Source organism: Podarcis muralis, chromosome 13 (assembly GCF_964188315.1).
Source record: "Podarcis muralis chromosome 13, rPodMur119.hap1.1, whole genome shotgun sequence".
NCBI classification, from domain to species: Eukaryota; Metazoa; Chordata; class Lepidosauria; order Squamata; family Lacertidae; genus Podarcis; species Podarcis muralis.
In genome coordinates this window covers 46970524-46990270 of record NC_135667.1, presented here as the reverse complement: position 1 = coordinate 46990270, position 19747 = coordinate 46970524, and the positions used below count along the sequence as shown (strand labels likewise).

Genomic DNA, 19747 nt, shown 5'->3' with positions numbered 1-19747 from the left:
AGGCATCTGACCCTCACCTGAATCTCATAGCTCTCCTGACGAGTGCTTTGGTCTGCCCACCAGATACCAGGCACTCTACTATTCAAATTAGGCCCCAGTGTTTTTGTTACAATCCCCTTCTGAATTAAGTCATCAATTTTAATCTAGAATTTAAATTCTCAAAACTTTCTTATCAGATGTCTTCTAAAGGTTGTCGAGTTACTTATCTCCTTGGTTCGCAGGTTCCATAACTCCATACCCTTCATTTCTCTGATGAAGATACGGATATCCTAAGGAAGAACGGGACATTCCGGGATCAAATCAGAAACTTCTGTAAATCTGGGACTGTCCCTGGAAATTGGGAACACTTGGAGGGTCTGCCTTAGGGTTTAGCAGCTTCTGTGTCGGACTAGAATTGAGTAACTAACATCTGATAGGCAGCACAATTCCTCAGGTTGGAACTGGGAGTGGTGACAGTGGCATGGGCCTTGTGTTAATTGGGGGGGGGGGCTACCTCAGACTTTTCAGAGCGAGACATGTTCACAGTGCAGCAAGCTTTCGGGTTCCACAGAATCTTTCAGGCAGGAGTAGGGAGGGTGAAAAGAAGCAAGTCTAAAATATAAATACAGTGGTACCTCGGGTTAAGTACTTAATTTGTTCCGGAGGTCCGTACTTAACCTGAAACTGTTCTTAACCTGAAGCACCACTTTAGCTAATGGGGCCTCCTGCTACTGCCGCGCCGCCGGAGCCCGGTTTCTGTTCTTATCCTGAAGCAAAGTTCTTAACCTGAAGCACTATTTCTAGGTTAGCGGAGTGTGTAACCTGAAGCGTATGTAACCCGAGGTACCACTGTACTGTGGGAAATGACTATATATAACCACTTTGCCTTATTCCCAGAAAATGGCTGTACTTGCCGACCTTACCTCTACACTGCCTCCAGAACTGATCTTTTGTGGAACATGAGGTGATCATAACATGAGGTCACCTTAGAACTTATACACAATATAGAACGCAATTTTCTATCCTAATGAAGGGGGGAGCGGTAAGGTGAATCATTCCCTTCTTATGAAGACCACCACGATTGGTTTTTGTTTTTCAAAAAAAAAAATAATATTCAAAAGTTACAATACAGTTGAAATGCAATGCATTGAAAGACCACTATTGTTCTTTACCAAACTCGCATGGTTTCAAAATGTGCCTCTGGTGAGAGCAACGATATCACACATTGCTGCATACACATCCCAACAGGGAAAACTCTCACATAGTCTCTGACACTTCAGAAACTTGAACCAGCATTTGTTTTGGCACTGGGACTTGGCTATTTTGAGTTTTTGCTGGAAAACAGCCCAGCAACCCCCCCCCCTTGAAGTTTGTATATCTCTCATAGGGCTGAAGAGAAATCATGTGCCAATACCTCTCTCCCCTGTTTTGAGGAGTGTTTATAGAATTGGTCTTATCTTACTGGCTTCAAAACTATGTTTTCCTTCTCATTGGTTCCATATACCTGAGCATAGGGGTAACTGATACATTTTCAGCATGCTGTTGGCTTCGTAGCTAGAGAGCAGGGCCATCTTAACCCGAGGTACCACTGTATTTGTTATGTATTGAAGTTCTCACCCTGGGCAAGCAGGGGGATTCTGTAGATAGTTTTCACTCAGGTCCACGTCAGTTATTTTAGGCGGGAAACCCTGGGTTGTTGTTGCTACAATGTTGACAGCCGGCTGCCTATAAAAGCAAGCCGGCTGAGCTGTTTGCTGTTCAGTTCTGTTCCAGCTTACAAAATAAAGAGCTGCTCTGGAGAAATCGCTGTGTCGTCCGCTATGTCAACCCACAACTTAACACTGGCGACGAAGGTGGGATAGATGGACAACAGAGCACAGCCAGATGCGGCCACCCCACTATTCAACAGTATTGATTAATACGATCCTTCCTAACTCGCGCTAGCAAGTTTCTTCATATAGCAGAGTGCATCCCCCTATTAGACAGCAGGAAGTTGGTTGCAGACTCGTTAGAATCTCTTAAGACAATGAGCAATTCAATCTCATTGTCAGATTGGGATATGTTTCTGGTAATACCCCTTGAATCCCTCTTAATAAAGATACAACAGTCTTATTCATAAATAACAAAAACAAGTTGACTCATGATGAGGCAGAGCACAGTGTGATCCCTGAAGGCAGGCTTTAGGCTTAAAGTTACAAATACAGTGGTACCTCGGCTTACATACACTTCAGGTTACATACGCTTCAGGTTACACACTCCGCTAACCCAGAAATAGTGCTTCAGGTTAAGAACTTTGCTTCAGGATGAGAACAGAAATCGGGCTCCAGCGTTGCGGCGGCAGCAGGAGGCCCCATTAGCTAAAGTGGTGTTTCAAGTTAAGAACGGACCTCCGGAACAAAATAAGTACTTAGATGAAGGTGATGGACGATATGGAACTGGCGGAAATGACCGGCAGAATCCGAGACCAGGGAGAAGAGTCGGTGGAAGAAGATTGGAAGAAATTTAAAGACTATTTACAGAAATACTGCAAAATTAATGAATGTTAGAATGATGTTGGATTGAAGTTAAGTGGTTTTCAGCAGTAATGTTATAAAGATGTGTAAAAATGGATTGGTAACAGGGGATAATCTAAAGTTATAATATATTAAGATTAAAGATTAGGATAAAAACAAAGAGGGGAAGGATTTGCTGAACCAACTAATTGAACTGGAATACAAAAAAGGGAGGTGTGAGGAGGTCTGGGGAACAAGCGAATGAAAGATAAGACACGGAAAGACTGAATTGTTTTTAACTGTTTTTACTTTGTATTTTTCCTTTTTCTTTTTTCTTTTTGTAACATTTTGAAAACTTTAATAAAAATCTTTTTTAAAAACACAAAACAAATTAAGTACTTAACCCGAGGTACCACTGTATGTACAAACAGGTCTACCCCATATGGAAGATGACCCAGGGACTTCTGGCTAAGAGATAGCAGTGCAGTCCCGGTGAAGCAGTAAGCAGGCAGGACGAAAAAGGAGGGAGGTGGCTACGTGACTTGGCTTTTTACCAGGTCTGGAAAGGTCGCAGCCACCTAACTAGTCACATGCAAAAGGAAGGATGCTCCAGCCAGGTGTAACAGGAAGTTCAACTGGCTGAACCAACATTCCCCACGCATGTTCACTCTAGCAATACAGGTAATGTGGTTGTACTTAACTGCTCCAGTGGATTACACCCCACAATAAAAGGCAGTGAAATGAAACTCACAACGCAATACGGAGTTATGTGTGCTTAAGGTCTCAATACAGTGGTACCTCAGGTTACATACGCTTCAGGTTACGCACTCCACTAACCCTGAAACAGTACCTCGGGTTAAGAACTTTGCTTCAGAATAAGAACAGAAATTGTGCTCTGGCAGCGTGGCGGCAGCAGGAGGCCCCATTAGCTAAAGTGGTGCTTCAGGTTAAGAACAGTTTCAGGTTAAGAACGGACCTCCAGAACGAATTAAGTACTTAACCCGAGGTACCACTGTATGCTTAAGTATGCCTTACCTTGTGTTGGGATTTGGTCCCTGCATGTACCAGTAATTTTCCATTGTTCAGAAAACGAGCGTGCTGCCTGCCTGTTCATTAAGATTCTTAATTCTGCCAGATTCTTAATGCACGGCAGCATTAAGAAGCAAGGATCTCCCTGCAATCTGTGGACAATGAGATTATCTTGGAGCATGTTTAGGATTCTCCAAAGCCAGCTCACCCATGGAACTATCACCTCCCGTTCATCAAACCTCAGGATATTCATGCCCCTTGCTTGATAGTTATCTATGATGAATGACTCTTTCAACAACTGGTCCAGTTTGCAAGAGGCTCACATGGGAGGGTTTCACAGCCAAACTCCCAAGTCGATGTGGGCCATAGGGGTCTCAGACAGCCATTTGATAAGAGAGGAGAAAGGCTGAGTTTCTCTCCCAAGATGGTGATGAGAATGCCCCAACCTCTCTGGCGTTGTCTCCTGTATTCCTGCCTGCTTTTGATTTTTTGCAGAGGTAAGTGCCCCCTTTCCCGTCCCATTAGAAAAAAATATATAGTTGTCTTTCAGTGCTACATGGCGTGAAAAATACCATGATACTGGCAGTAGATTGGGCTAATGTGAGTATAATGCTATTGAGAGAAAAAACCAATCCTAAGTTTTCTCTGAATTGTATGGGGAAAAGACCAACCTGTATATGTAATTGAGCACTGATCCTGCACAAAACTCCCATGGAAGTTAGAATTGCATCCAGTCTTTTATTGAGTATTTGTTCTGATTTGCTTGGAAACTCTACAAGTTTTAGCCACAGTGCAAGCCTAAGCACGCCTACTCAGAAGTAAATCCTATTCAATTCAGTGGGGCTAAGCCGTAGTTTCCAGTTCTGGAGGGGGTCCTCTATACTGCATATTGATTTCCACAACCTGACCAAATTTCTGGCTAGGGCTCTGCCATAATTACGATGAACGAGGGCTTTGACATTTGCAATCCCTTGGAGCTGTTCTCCTGGAAGAACGTACATTTTTTAAAAAACACAGTGGAAATTGTGTGATTTGGAAACCCACAAAACGACTTGCTTCGATTCCAGTTTAACAAACATTTGGAACAAATTACAACAAATTTGCCTTCCTTGGTGAGCCTCCCCCCCCTCTCTCTCCTGAATGTATGAGGCCAGCTTCTCCATAGAAGCTCTACCTCACGGTTTATAAAGCTATTGTATTTAACTTTGGGGGGGGGGGTGGACATCTGTTGGTGTTTAGCTTGGATTATTTTAGTTGGCGGCAGCAAAGTTGCCTTTGATTTCCCATTCTTGGGCTCGGTTGCATTGTCCGAATAAAGCAACAAAGTCATCCTGGCTTTAGCATAATAACGCTGTGTTGGTGCACACCTGGAGGTGACTCCTTTGCAGGTGAACCTGAGGGACCTTGTTGTGGACCTGGGGTCACTCGCGGGGCAGAGAGAAGGGCAGGGAAGCTGACTGCTGTGCTTAGAACTGGCTTCAAAGCAGCTCAACTAAGAGGAACAAAGGAGCCCCTCTCCATTTCCAGCAGCTGCACAAACATACAATATGCAAAAAAGGAGCAGCCAAAGCAGTTATTCTGAACTGACAAGGGTAGTCCAGGGAAACCCCAGTTAGATTTCTCTTTTCCTTCTGCCAGATTCTTTCCTCCTTCACCTCTTCTATCTGTTGCACCGTGAGGTGCAGCAGTGGCCTCGACAATGAGAGCTTTACATACCCTCCAACATTTCGCCAGTGAAATGTTTTCAGAAGTCCTGAGGAACTGAGAGGGAGGGGCGCGGGTGGCGCTCTGGTCTAAACCACTGAGCCTAGGGCTTGCCGATCAGAAGGTTGGCGGTTTGAATCCCCACGACGGGGTGAGCTCCCGTTGCTCGGTCCCTGCTCCTGCCAACCTAGCAGTTCGAAAGCACGTCAAGGTGCGAGTAGATAAATAGGTACCACTCCGGCGGGAAGGTAAACGGCGTTTCCATGTGCTGCTCTGGTTCGCCAGAAGCAGCTTAGTCATGCTGGCCACATGACTCGGAAGCTGTACACCGGCTCCCTCGGACAGTAAAGTGAGATGAGCGCCGCAAACCCAGAGTCTGTCACGACTGGACCTAATGGTTAGGGGTCCCTTTTTACCTTTACCTAACTTAGAGGGAGGCAGCTTTTAGCGTTCTGCAAACTGAACAGAAACATCCTTGGGGTTATTTGCTTAAAAAACAGGTCTCTGTGTAAGGCCTTAATCCCATCTACGTGGAAATGGACTGTGTCAGGCTGCTGTGACATTGTGTTTTCTTCCGGGACTGAGTACAGCAATTTGCCCCCCCCCCCCCATTTCATGGTGCACACACAACCTAGATCTTGCCCCTGAAAAGCACTCCTTGAGAAATCTATATGTGGGAACCTATAATATCATTTATAATATAATTTGTTAATTGTGTTGTATTTACATACAGCAAAGGGAAGCCTAGAGCAATTAGATATATTTTAATTTAGGTAATCTAGGTAATAGGCTTATGTTAGAAAATGAATATGGATTTTGAATTTGATGTTTGTAATTTTTTTTTGGGGGGGGGGGTTAAAAAAAAAAAAGAGGAACTGGTTTCATTTTGAAAATAAAAATTTGTTGCAGAGTGATTTGGCATCCCCTTCCCCCGTATGTCCATTTGTGGGAAGGAAAAAATGTGAATCGCCTAATCAGAGGGAGGGTTTTCTAATGCGTATCAAGTAAACCCACCCTCCTTTGTGGGATACCAGGATCCCGGACCAATATAGACCAAGCAGCATGTTAAGAACAAGCATGATTGCAGTGCTATTTTTCTAGAAAAAGAGGTGCCAGAACTCACCACGAACACCTCCCTCGTTCTCCTAGAATGGCAATGGCACCCACCTGAGAGGTGCTGGAACTGAGTTCCGGCTGAAAAAAACACACCTGGGGATGTCCTATTGCATGCCCTCCAACATTTCTCTGATGAAAATAGCGCAGGTGGCACTGTGGTATAAACAACTGAGCCTAGGCAAAAGCCACGGTCAGGCAAAGAATATTAGATACCGAGAGACAACAGGATTGCGCAAGGTGCCCCGACTATAAAATTGGAGAAATCGAGAGAGAGATAGCCGCACTGGCAGCATATCTCTTCTTTCTCGTATCTAGAAATGCAAGAAGGGCCTATACACTCGCCAGAAGCACGGCTCTTCCCTCGCCGGTCCTGGATGGAGCCTTTAGAAAAGTCCCCTATGCCCAGAGACTTTGCACCTGTCCATTGGGAGAGATAGGGAGCCCAGAACACTTGTTCTTCAAATGTCCCCTTTACGAAGAGGCATGCAGTAAGTTCATTGATCCCCTACTGGTGAGGCTTGCCGAACTCCCGCAAAAGCAAAAATTTAACCTTTTGCTGTTAGGCAATGATCAGAAGAAGACCTGGACGGTCGCCAGATTCTGTGTACAAATCTGTAGGCGCAGACCATCGCCCAACTCAAAATAGCCCGGTATGAAAATCCCCAAACTCGGTTCCATGGGTGACTCCGAGTCAGCTCCCTGGGATAGTTGATTGTTGCACATTGTGTCTAAATTTATTGTTGTACATTGTTTTAATTGTCTGTTTTAACCATATTTGCACATCGGTTTCTAATGCTGTGCGTGTCATCTATTTCAGAGGCTTTTATTCTGCAACCTCTTATAGTTGTTTTAACTGTGAGTCTTTTAGTTCTTACGCTCTTACAGTTGTTTTAACTGCATGTTTTTATTTGTTTTTTAGTTCTTATCTGTTTTAATTATCAGCTTTTATCCATCCATTATCCGTGTTTAATCTTGTATTTATTCAGATGTTTTACCCTATGCTTGTTTATTTGTCCTTATTTGCCCCAACATTTATTACTTAAAATAATAATAATAATAATCCTAACTGCTATTTTATTTATATGTTGTTGCTTTTTGTCCTGGTCTGTGACCGTAATAAAGTTCATTCATTCATTCACTGAGCCTAGGGCTTGCCGATTGGAAGGCTGGCGGTTCACATCCCCGTGACAGAGTGAGCTCCCGTCACTCGGTCCCTGCTCCTGCCAACCTAGCAGTTCGAAAGCATGTCAAAGTGCAAGTAGATAAATAGGTACCGCTCCAGCGGGAAGCTAAACGGCGTTTCCGTGTGCTGCTCTGGTTGGCCAGAAGCGGCTTAGTCATGCTGGCCACATGACCCGGAAGCTGTACGCCGGCTCCCTCGGCCAATAAAGCGAGATGAGCACCGCAACACCAGAGTCGTTCGCGACTGGACTTAACTGTCAGGGGTCCTTTGCCTTTACCTTTAAGGAAAAGTGGAACATTCTGGGATCAAATCAGAAACCAGGACAGCTTCTGTAAATCTGGGACTGTCCCTGGAAAATAGGGGCACTTGGAGGGTCTGGCTTTAAGGTGGGGCCGAGACAGAAGGGACTCCTGCAATTCTCCCTCTCTGACCTTTCTTTCTCTCTCTCTCTCTTTCCTCCTTCAGGATGCACAGCACCGACCTATGATGACTTTGAAGATGAAAGTAAGAGAGAAACAAGTATTTGTTCTCTGGGAACAAGAAGAGCATACCTGTCCTTAGCATGCACACCACTGCCCTTTCCCAGTTACCGTATTTTTTGCTCTATAAGACTCACTTTTTCCCTCCTAAAAAGTAAGGGGAAATGTGTGTGCCTCTTATGGAGCGAATGCAGGCTGCGCAGCTATCCCAGAAGCCAGAACAGCAAGAGGGATCGCTGCTTTCGCTGCGCAGTGATCCCTCTTGTTGTTCTGGCTTTTGAGATTCAGAATATATTTTTTTCTTGTTTTCCTCCTCCAAAAACTAGGTGCGTCTTATGGTCTGGTGCATCTTATAGAGCGAAAAATACGGTACGTTTCTGTCGCCATTTGCACATTTCTCATACAGAGGGTACCGAGCCTTTAAGAAATGGGGACATGGGAGGGCCTTCCCAGAGGCTGCACCCTAGATTTAGAAGACCCTCCCAAGGGACTTCCACATAGCCCAGTGGTCCTCAAAGGGTGTGGCAGGAGAGGATGACAAGTGTGGTGGGGACATTCAAGGACAATCAATATTATATTCTGGGAATGATTTGTGTTGTTACGGAGCCACATCCTTTTATACAGTGGTACCTCGGGTTACAGACGCTTCAGGTTACGGACTCCACTAACCCAGAAATATTACCTCAGGTTAAGAACTTTGCTTCAGGATGAGAACAGAAATAGCGCCGCGGCAGCGGGAGGTCCCATTAGCTAAAGTGGTACCTCAGGTTAAGAACAGTTTCAGGTTAAGAACGGACCTCCAGAACAAATTAAGTTCTTAACCTGAGGTACCACTGTACTTTCTGGATATCTCACGATCATACGACAAAGTAGTTGTGTTCTGTGCTATAAATCAATTACTGCTAGGAGTTGTTTTGTTTCCCAATGTATTTCTTATCGATGCTGTGGCACGAGCAAATTTTTATTTTGGAAGTGTGGCCCAGAATCCAACATTTCTCCAATGAAAATAGGGTCATCCCATTCCGTAATGATAATTTTACTATTTCTATCCCACACATCTGACTGGGTTGCCCCAGCCCCTCTGGGCAGCTTCCAACATATATAAAAACATAATAAAACATTAAACATTAAAAAAACTTCCCTATGCAGGATTGCCTTCAGATGGCTCGGGGGTCAGATAACTCCATACCCTCCAACATTTCTCCAATGAAAATAGGGGTGTCCTAAGGAAAAGCGTGACATTCCGGGATCAAACCAGAAACTGGGACATCTTCTCTAATTTAGGGACATCTCTGGGAAATAAGGACACTTGGAAGGTCTGGTGACCCAGAAAAAATGTTTGAGAACCACCAACTTAGCCCCTTCTCCTTCCACTGTCAGGAAAACACATTTTAAATTCATCTAAAAGTGTTTTAATGTGACCACTGTTTGGTCCTATTTTCTCTCTTTTTATATATTTTGATGTATTTTTAATTGTTGCTGGAAATCATCACCATCATAATTTTATTATTTGGACCTCGGCCATCTGATTGGGTTGCCCCAGCCACTCTGTGCGGCTTCCAAGATATATAAAGACATAATGAAACATTACACATTGATCGCCTTGGGTAATATATTGTAGAAAGGTGGGCCAATAAAATGAAAGAACGGACAAACAAATTGTACGACTAGCAGTAGTTTGGCAGGTGAAGCGTTCCTGGTGTCTCTGCACATTGAGGAGGAAAGATTTCAGCTGCTCAGTTTCTGCCTGCGATGATGGTGCTAAAGGCACACGAATGGTGCCAGAAAAAAATGTGGTAATCTCTTCCCAAGACAGTAACAGATTCCCTCCCTCTTTAACGGGGGCATCAGGTTAGGGCAAGGGGGAACTTTTCATTTGTGCTTTCTTCCCCACTCCTCCCCAAACTGGAAGAGATCCCAGAACTACCTAATATTTTTGGATCAGGAATAGGGAGCCGCTGGGAAGCAAGGCGTTCGGTGCTTTTTCGCTTCTGAACAAGGAGGTTCTTGAGAGGAAACCATGGATGTTTATAAAAATTACTTGGAACAATGTGGAAGGAGCTGATAAGGCAGGGATTCCTTTTCTCTTTTTTTAATAGTAGCACTTAGGGTCAACCAGTGAATTTTTACAACACCAGGGCAGACAGACGTTAATATTGCATTGTGCAACATGTAATGTATCTATGGAACTCATTGTCCCTGGGTGTTCTGATGCATAGATGGCTTTCAAAAGAATTGTTTTCTTTCTTTTGCCTTCTTGGGGAATGTTCATCCATGTCCATTGACCATTGCAGCCAAGAATAAAAGATTTACTTTCGAAAGCAGGATGATGGCCAGTTGCCAGATATACTGGCTTGGATTGCAATGTTAATGTTATGTACTGAGTTGGATAGGATCCAAAATGCAGCAGCCTGATTGGTCCTAGAACAATAGGATTTAGAATGCAGCAGTCTGATTGGTCCTAGAACAATAGGCTCCAGAATGCAGCAGTCTGATTGGTCCACAGGAGCCACCCAATCCAGCTCCAGGTGGAAGCGAATCCGCGACCTGATTGGCTAATTCCGGGATTCTCCTGTAGGCCAATCATGTGGGGCCCATTGTGTAAATAATGTATATAAAGCAGACATTCTGGTGGAACTTCCTTTCCTCCTCATCACTATGAGCTGAATAAAGAGCATGAAATCCACTCTCGACTCCGAGTATATTTCAGTTAAACAATAGTTTAAAACAGGGTCAGCAAACTTTTTCAGCAGGGAGCCAGTCCACTGTCCCTCAGACCTTGTGGGGGCCCAGACTATGGTTTTTTTTGGGGGGGGGGGGGGTTTGAATGAATTCCTATGCCCCACAAATAACCCAGAGATGCATTTTAAATAAAAGGGCACATTCTACTCATGTAAAAACACGCTGATTCCCAGACTGTGCGTGGGCCGGATTTAGAAGGCGATTGGGCCAGATCCAGCCCCCGGGCCTTAGTTTGCCTACCCATGGTTTAAAATAAACTATAGCTTAATGTGCACAAGCACATCTCCTGCATAGCTGCTGCTCTTAACCTCGCCATGCAGAGGAGAAAACAAGCCCCAAGCAAGCTAGAGTGTGTCTTGTTGTGATGTGTGAAGCTGTGCTCATGGTTTGTTACCTTCAAATAAACCAACCGAGGTAAACTAAGGACATGGTTTGGTTGTAGGAAACAAACCATGGGTCTGGGTTCGCACATCACAACATTGAGACTCTGGCTAGTTTCCTCCCTTGAATGGCACAGACGGGGCTAACTTCAACTCCATCAGTTTCAGTGGGTCTACTCTGACTGTGATCAACTCAGATACAACGGATAGTTTGTCTTTTAACTACGTTTTAACACGGCATTTGAACGCAGACGTTGGGACTTAAGGTTGTCTGGATGCCTTGCTTGCTGGTCCCCTCAAAGTTCCTCATTCCTGATCCTTGTACAGTGGTACCTCGCAAGACGAATGCCTCGCAAGACGAAAAACTCGCTAGACGAAAGGGTTTTTGGTTTTTTGAGCTGCTTCGCAAGACGATTTTCCCTATGGGCTTGCTTCGCAAGACAAAAACGTCTTGCAAGTTTGTTTCCTTTTTCTTAAAACCGTTAATACAGTTGCGACTTGACTTCGAGGAGCAACTCATAGCACGCGGTGTGGTAGCCTTTTTTGAGGTTTTTGAAGACTTTGGTGATTTTTGAAGCTTTTCCCAAACTTTTCCGAAACCGTGCTTCGCAAGACGAAAAATTCACAAGACGAAAAAACTCGCAGAACGAATTAATTTCGTCTTGCGAGGCACCACTGTAGTTGTGACAGGAGGGAAAACCAACATGCACAACCTCAGAGAGGCACTCGTGAACTTAACCAGGGTTTCTGGGCTGAGCCTTTGTCCTCCTCCAGATGTTTGTCCCCCCAGCAGAGATTTAATAATCTCCATCATCCCTCAATTGGGAACCTCTGGGGTGGGGGGAGGGCTCTGCTGGAGAGAAAAGTGCTCTGCCAAGATATATCTTTGACCTGATCTACAGAGCCTTGGGCTTGCCGATCAGAAGGTCGGCGGTTCGAATCCCCGCAACGGGGTGAGCTCCCGTTGCTCGGTCCCTGCTCCTGCCAACCTAGCAGTTCGAAAGCACGTCAAAGTACAAGTAGATAAATAGGTACCGCTCCGGCGGGAAGGTAAATGGCGTTTCCGTGCGCTGCTCTGGTTCGCCAGAAGTGGCTTAGTCATGCTGGCCACATGACCCGGAAGCTGTACGCCGGCTCCCTCGGCCAGTAAAGCGAGATGAGCGCCGCAACCCCAGTCGGCCACAACTGGACCTAATGGTCAGGAGTCTCTTTACCTTTATGGATCAGTAGTTGGGCTGATTCCATCTGTCTTCCTCTTAAGTTTGTATCAGTTCTGGAGCCAAAAGCTGAAGGTGAAATCGTGTATACAGTACAGGGGAGATGAAACAAGCTTTGCAGGTTCCCCTAGTTTAGATAGATCTTTCTTGAGGAAGGTAATAGTTGAGCTAGCGAGTTCCCAGGCCTGCCCTATCACTGTTACTCATCCTACTGCTGTTCCTAGACTAACATCTACCTTCTCGTTCCAGTCTCCTACCTGTATCCAGATGAAGAAGGTGAGCAATGATCTCTTCCTCCCATCTCCTCTGTTGCGAAACAGAAGTCCTCACTCTTCTTTTAGCCACAGGCTTCTGTTTTGATGAGATCTGTGTCCCAAAATGGTCTGTTTACCCAATATCTCGCTTTTTATTTTGTGACCTATGTTGGAAGTTTTCACATGTGACACACACTGAATAATAATAATAATAATAATAATAATAATAATAATAATAATAATAATAATGACAACTTATTATTTATACCCCGACCATATGGCAGGGTTATAGCGAACCAGGCAGAGGGCCTTCTCGGTAGTGGCACCCGCCCTGTGGAACGCCCTCCCACCAGATGTCAAAGAGAAAAACAACTACCAGACTTTTAGAAGACATTTGAAGGCAGCCCTGTTTAGGGAAGCTTTTAATGTTTCATGTATTACTGTATTTTAATATTTGGTTGGAAGCCACCCAGAGGAAACCAAGCCAGATGGGCGGGGTATAAATAAATTATTATTGTTGTTGTTGTTGTTGTTGTTGTTGTTGTTGTTATACAACAGATTTGCACAACCCTAGTTACATGCACCATTTGCCTGTTGGGTTGAATGTAAAAAGCTGGCTGGAATGTGATTTGATTCCTCTCCCAATTCAACACCATTTGCACACGGTGTAGATGGTACAACAGAATCAGGCATCCTTTCTGTTGCCTGCAATGTTTGATACGCTTTCTTCCCAGTGATGTTTGTCAGGTAGTTTGCATTTGCGTAGCTGATGTTTAATAAATGAATGGCTGGCAAGATGCCATGAACTGATTTTATAATGAAATGATTTTAGAATGTTGTATTATTTTACTGTTGTACTGTTTTACTGTTGAGTCCGGCTTCAGCTGGGGGGGGGGGAATATAAATACAATTTTAATATTATTATTATTTAGAGCAGTGGGTGGGGGCACACACTGAGCTGGATGGAGATGTATGATGGGATGGGGCAGGGGATTTTTGCCTGCCGCAGTCCCAGTCAGAATTCTCTTCCGATCTCTCATTCTCGGCTAGGTCCTTTCGAAGAAGAGGACGACCAAGCCAGTGACTGTGGAGATACCTACTATGACTGGGTAGCGCTGTTCTGCTGGCCCAAGTTTCATGCCTCCGTCATGGCTGCAGCAGAGAGCAGCAGGTGCATCTGGGAAACAACTGGCAGGTATAGATTTCTGAGCTGCAGACCTGGTTCCTGGTACCTCAGGGGGGTTGGTTTCTTGATTTATTTTATATATAGGCCTCCTCCCCATTTATGTGGGGGTTGCAGGGGCCTAGTAGGAATTTTGCCATTTGGCTGATTGGCTGGTGCCATCTGGTTTTTGCCTACTGCATAGCAAATCGTCACAACTTGTAAGGTTGCAGTTAGGCATTGGTTATAAATATTGGTGGAGGAGGGGTCAGGATAGGCTGGGCCTGCCCCTCCAATGGTGGTGGAAGGGAATTCCGTTAAAGGAATCCTGGGGCTTGCCATGATTTCGTCCAATCCCTGAAATGGGACCAGGGCCAGCAAGCCTTGGGGAGCAGATTGGGTGAGCAGTGAGGGACTGACGCTCAGCTCAACTGATCCCCAATACAGTGGTGCCCCGCAAGACGAATGCCTCGCAAGACGAAAAACTCGCTAGACGAAAGGGTTTTCCGTTTTTTGAGTCGTTCCGCAAGACGAATTTCCCTATGGGCTTGCTTCGCAAGACGAAACGTCTTGCGAGTTCTTGCGAGTTTGTTTCCTTTTTCTTAAAGCCGCTAAGCCGTTAATAGCCGCTAAGCCACTAAGCCGCTAATAGCCGTGCTTCGCGAGACGAAGAAACCGCAAGACGAAGAGACTCGTGAAACGGATTAATTTCGTCTTGCGAGGCACCACTGTATTGCTATCCCTTCACTGGCTTCCGAGGGAGTTCGGATAGTCAGTTCTGTCCCAGGTGGGGGGACAGATAGTCATAACCAATGCCTAAGCAACCACTCACAGATTATGTATTTTAATAAAGTTGCGGCCCAAAATTTTATGCCAAAAAGCTTGAACTAAAATTATATGTGATTTGTGAGGGGTGGCTTGGGGACCTCCACATACAAATAGCCTATAATGTTCCATCCGCCACAACCTTTTCGTTTTCTCCCTCTGCAGCATGTATAGCGAACTGGTCCTCTGCACTGGGCTGCTGGCTGAAGGGATGGGCTGCCCGGTGGCCAGCCCCACGTTGGACGCCTTCTTCATGAGAATCCACGCGGAGTACTTTGCCAACTGCTCCCTCCCCCGTGACCCCACAGAGCATCGGCCACCCACCGGAGTGGTCATCATCCTGACCTCCCTGCCGGTCTGTTTGGTGCCCCTCTCCATCGCCCTCGTCCTCCGCAAGGCACGGGGTCCCGAAACAGCACTGCAAACTGCCCCACGGTGGGCAAAAGTTCGAAAGGGAGTGGTACTGCTAAATGCCGAGAGGTGCGAGACGTCTAGTCTGGAAGACAACTGAGAGCAACTAGGCTGAAGTGTGAAAGGAGAGGCGGATTTTATTCTGCTGTTTTGTTTTGACATCACATTTTTATTAAATATCTTTAAATTCCGGCTTTCAAGTTTTGCATTTCTCTTTAAACTTCGCTTAAACTTTTAAGTGTCTATACGCTTATCGCGTTTATAAATTTCAAATTTATTGTTGCGCATTGTTTTAAATGTTTGTTTTCCTTCTGGGATTGTACCCCCAAGTGTGTTTTAGAAGCTGGTCTCCGACCGTAATAAATTATCTATCTATCTTTAAACTTTCACTTTCTGTCTTTCTTCCCTGCTGTTCTGAATCCCATCTCATCTACATACTGCCTTCTAATGAACATTCCACCGGAAATATATTCTTTCATTTCAAATATTATCATCTTTCTTCCGCTGCTCATGTTTCAAATCCTGCTTGCGATTTCATCTGATTATGGTGTTTTTCAGAGATTCCAAAAAAAGAGGCTTCTATTCTTCCACAAATAGACCGTCATTCTGGTTTTTTATTTTTGCTGTTTGCTTCGCCAGTTCTGCATAGTGGCTACTCCCCATCCCTTGAATGTTATTTCTGAAATTACATATTCTTAGTGCTTTTTTTCTTTAAGAAAAAATTGCTTAGGGTTACTCTCATTTTCCTGCTCATATTGAAATACTGCCCCTCAATGAGGCCAAACTTAGATTCACAAAATGTTTAGGGGGATGCGTACCCCCAGAAAAAAAGGACTGCATATTCTACTTGTCTGAAATTACACATTAGCCCATACAGAGACTTTTCTGCAATAGCAATGTTAACCCAAAGCCCCAGAAAAACGGAAGCCCTTTTTCGGACTACTTAAGGAAATATTGCAGTTTGATGGCCTCACAAGCAGGATTTGAAATATGAGCAACAGAAGGTATCAGAGAATACAGTATTGATGTTATGGTAAAAGATAGAAGGTACTGCACAGCAGAGGGGGAGAAATGAAAACACCATGAAAAATGAGGTAGGAAGTCAGAAAATGATAAATTAAATTTTTTTCCCCAAAATTTTTTTATTGGTTTTCCACATTTACAACAAACACACAAAAAAGAAAAACGTTGCAATGTTAAAAAGAAAAAACAAACAAACATATACATATTTTTTAATTTTTTAAAAAATAATATTTGATGCTGCATTGTTTTTAACACTTGATTGGAAGCCGCCCAGAGTGGCTGGGGAAACTCAGCCAGATGGGTGGGATATAAATAAATTATTATTATTATTATTATTATTATTATTATTATTATTATTATTATTAACACCTAACTGTTGGAAGCCCAATTTGATTTTCATTGTTAAGTGACTTCCTCAAATCCCCCCTGACTGAGTTCCCATAAATCTCATTGTAGCAGTTTTCCGATATCCACTTTCTAATAAAATTAACTTAATCCAATTGCTATCTATCTTTCTCTTCATGGTAATTTCAATCCATAATGTTATACAATTCAACATATTTTACTCCTAGGCCGATTTGGTACTTACAAATAGTTCTACTTACGTTATATTAGAATATCTAGCTAAATAATCCTTAAATTTCTTCCAACAAATTGGAAGGAAATGGTAAATTTATTATGTATTGAAGTGTATATGTTAAATCTTTGAAACCTTAATAATAATTAAAAAAATTATGGGGAAAAATAAGCCCCGCACAAACCCCACATTGCAGGGCATAACATCTGGACTTTTTTCTTTAAAGTTGCCAATCGTGCCTGCCTGTCTTTGTAAAGTGTTTCTCATTAGGCCCAACTGCCAATCTGCATTTCATTAAAAGCTGCAGTTTCTCTGCTGACCAATCTTTGTATTCCTTCTTCGGTTGTTAACCGAAGCGTCTCCCTTCTCCTGCCCATCAGAAGGAAACACCACTTTATCCAAAAGCACTTACTTCTATGTGTGTGCCTAGACTTGCAGCCTTTTCAGGCAAATACCCCCCCCCAAAAAAATCAGCCGCAACTTTTCGCCGCAAACAACAGTACAAGTAGGCAGACAGACTCCCTTCTTTATTCTCAGAGAGTTCTCGCAATCCATTTCACAATCTTTATTTTGTACCAGTTACCTAATTAGTTTGATCACCACAGCCAGATGACGATTTGCAGATCCTCCCACCCCGGCTTCTATTGAGGGCTTTGGAAATAATTTCCTTTTTTTAAAAGGCAAAACAAATCCCAGGGCTTGTCTTTCCACATTTTGCTTTAAATTTTTTTATAAAAAATCTCCCACTTAAAAGGAGAAGTGAGTTTTTTAAGTCCTCAAATTCATCTGTGATTGATTAAAATCCAAGCCATGGAAGAACTGCCAGCCCCTTCACTACTCCCAGCAGCCTTTGCCCTTAATAATACACATCCCACTCTCATATTCCTTGCAGAAGGAGCAGTATTCTTTCCCTATGGTATGTGGAATATCATGCAAGATGTAAGGTGGAATGAACTGTGGGATTCATAGTCTACACAACACCTCTGTTGTGTTGTGTTGTGTTGTGTTGTGTTGTGTTGTGTTGTGTTGCTTACAATTTTCAGGTTGCACCAAGGGCTATGTTATATACTGAAGTTCTCACCCTGGGCCAGCAGAGGAATACTGTAGATAGTTTTCACTCAGGTCCACATATGCAAATAAGGAATTGAAAGTGACGTTCAGTGATTGGATAGTTACAGAAAGTTGTTACTGTTGCGTTGTAATGGAGCTCTATATAAGCAGGCTGGCTGAACCCTTCAGTTCAGTTCCGTTCTGGGTCTGTGAACAAACAAGAGCTGTCTGAAGAATCTCTGTGTTGTCTGATATGTTCACCCACAACTTAACAGGCTACTTGGGCCAATCTATTCTGGCCTCCATTGCTCCTTCCACAGTTACTCCATTGTCTTCAGGTGTCCCCTGAAAGTTATATATTTGATTGATAGCATGTAATCTCAAGCATGTAGTATGCTACACAATAACTGCCTGTATTAGCAATCTCAGGCAGAGAGCGCCAACCAAAATTGACCACTAAGAAAGAAGAGGAAACTATCAGTTTGACTGAGGGAATCCCAAGGATTTCAGTAGAGATATTGATATGGATATGGATATGGATATCGATTACATATACATATACATATACATATACATATACATATACATATACATATACATATACAGGTAAAGGGACCCCTGACCATTTGGTCTGGGGTTGTGGTGCTCATCTCGCTTTACTGGCCGAGGGAGCCAGCGTACAGCTTCCGGGTCATGTGGCCAGTATGACTAAGCCGCTTCTGGCGAACCAGAGCAGCGCATGGAAATTCCGTTTACCTTCCCACCGAAGTGGTACCTATTTATCTACTTGCACTTTGGCGTGCTTTCGAACTGCTAGGTTGGCAGGAGCAGGGACCGAGCAACGGGAGCTCACCCCATCGTGGGGATTCAAACCGCCGACCTTCTGATCAGCAAGTCCTAGGCTCTGTGGTTTAACCCACAGCTCCACTCGCGTCCCTTGATGATGGAATAGGACGTTTCTATTTTCATTGGAGAAATGTTGGAGGGTATACACATAACAATCCATCTTATAATGAAGTTCCACTTATTTTGTTTGTCAATTAGCGTACCCCCTACAGTGGTACCTCGGGTTAAGTACTTAATTCGTTCCGGAGGTCCGTTCTTAACCTGAAACTGTTCTTAACCTGAAGCACCACTTTAGCTAATGGGGCCTCCTGCTGCTGCTGCGCCACTGGAGCCCGATTTCTGTTCTTATCCTGAAGCAAAGTTCTTAACCTGAAGCACTATTTCTGGGTTAACGGCGTGTGTAACCTGAAGCGTATGTAACCCGAGGTACCACTGTATTTCCGATCTGCAGCTTACAGTTCCCTGGTCAGAGACGTGATTATGATGATCCCAATCTGAAGGCTGTGTGGACCGCTTGTGAGGTGCTCTCTGGGCTCAGGTTGATCTGCTAAGTTTTATTTTAAGCAAAATATCCTCGGGAAAAGCTCCAGGACGTCTGTGCCAAGTCTGTTCGCAATTTATTTCCTCGTATCTCCGAATGGCACATGGCAAGCAGGCAGAGTTATGTCACGGGGAGCTTGGCTTCTGCCTGTTGAGCTGCCAAGGGATGACCAGCTCGGGGTACTAATTGGCCTCCTCAGACTCTAAAGATGTTCTGACTTCAGTGGGTGTGTTTGCGGCAAGTAAGTAATGCGCACAAGCTGTTTTCAACGAGGGCTTGGATCCAGCTGCCATGACCTCAGCAAACAGCATCAAAGGTGCTGACAGGCCTGGACTCCCTCCAGGATACGATCTGTTCCAGATGTGGGGAGGGAGGGAGACTCCTGCTTGCATACAGTCCAAGGAAAATGGGTCTCTTTCTGTGAAAGCACAGCGCTCTGGGTGAGGAGGGTGGGAGCCATCTTGCTGGGTGGTTTCTGTCTCATAAATCGCACAAGGACGGGAGGGGAGGGAGGGAGAGGGAATTGGCAGCAAAGCTTGGATGGAGCTGCTGTCTCTGGCCGGGAAGAACTCCGGGCAGAGCTCGGCTCTGCCTGCTTCTCTTCCTGAGTTTATCCAGAAAACCACTTCATCCTAAACGGCCACATTTTCTTCAGAAAGGTTCGAGATGGGCCCAGCTGGGGGCTACAGGCCAAGGGGACGGAGTTGTACCTGGGTCTGTGAAACTGAGGTTCAAGT

At 44.4% G+C, this 19747-nt stretch overlaps 1 protein-coding gene across 1 annotated transcript; it reads left to right on the top strand.

Annotated features, from left to right (window-relative positions):
- Positions 1 to 3880: 3880 nt before the first annotated feature.
- LOC114582634 (receptor activity-modifying protein 1-like) lies at positions 3881 to 15356 on the top strand. The gene is made up of 5 exons (XM_028703806.2): positions 3881 to 3997; positions 7969 to 8007; positions 12571 to 12597; positions 13626 to 13770; positions 14728 to 15356. Exons 1-5 carry the CDS (start codon positions 3925 to 3927, stop codon positions 15071 to 15073), a joined length of 630 nt encoding a protein of 209 aa, XP_028559639.2. The 5' UTR covers positions 3881 to 3924; the 3' UTR covers positions 15074 to 15356.
- Positions 15357 to 19747: the final 4391 nt, after the last annotated feature.

Coding starts and splice junctions, on each gene's coding strand:
- LOC114582634 (XM_028703806.2), top strand. CDS start 3,925: ATGGTGATGAGAATGCCCCAACCTCTCTGGCGTTGTCTCCTGTATTCC. Junction 8,008..12,570: donor TGATGACTTTGAAGATGAAA/GTAAGAGAGAAA, acceptor TTCTCGTTCCAG/TCTCCTACCTGTATCCAGAT. Junction 12,598..13,625: donor CCTGTATCCAGATGAAGAAG/GTGAGCAATGAT, acceptor ATTCTCGGCTAG/GTCCTTTCGAAGAAGAGGAC.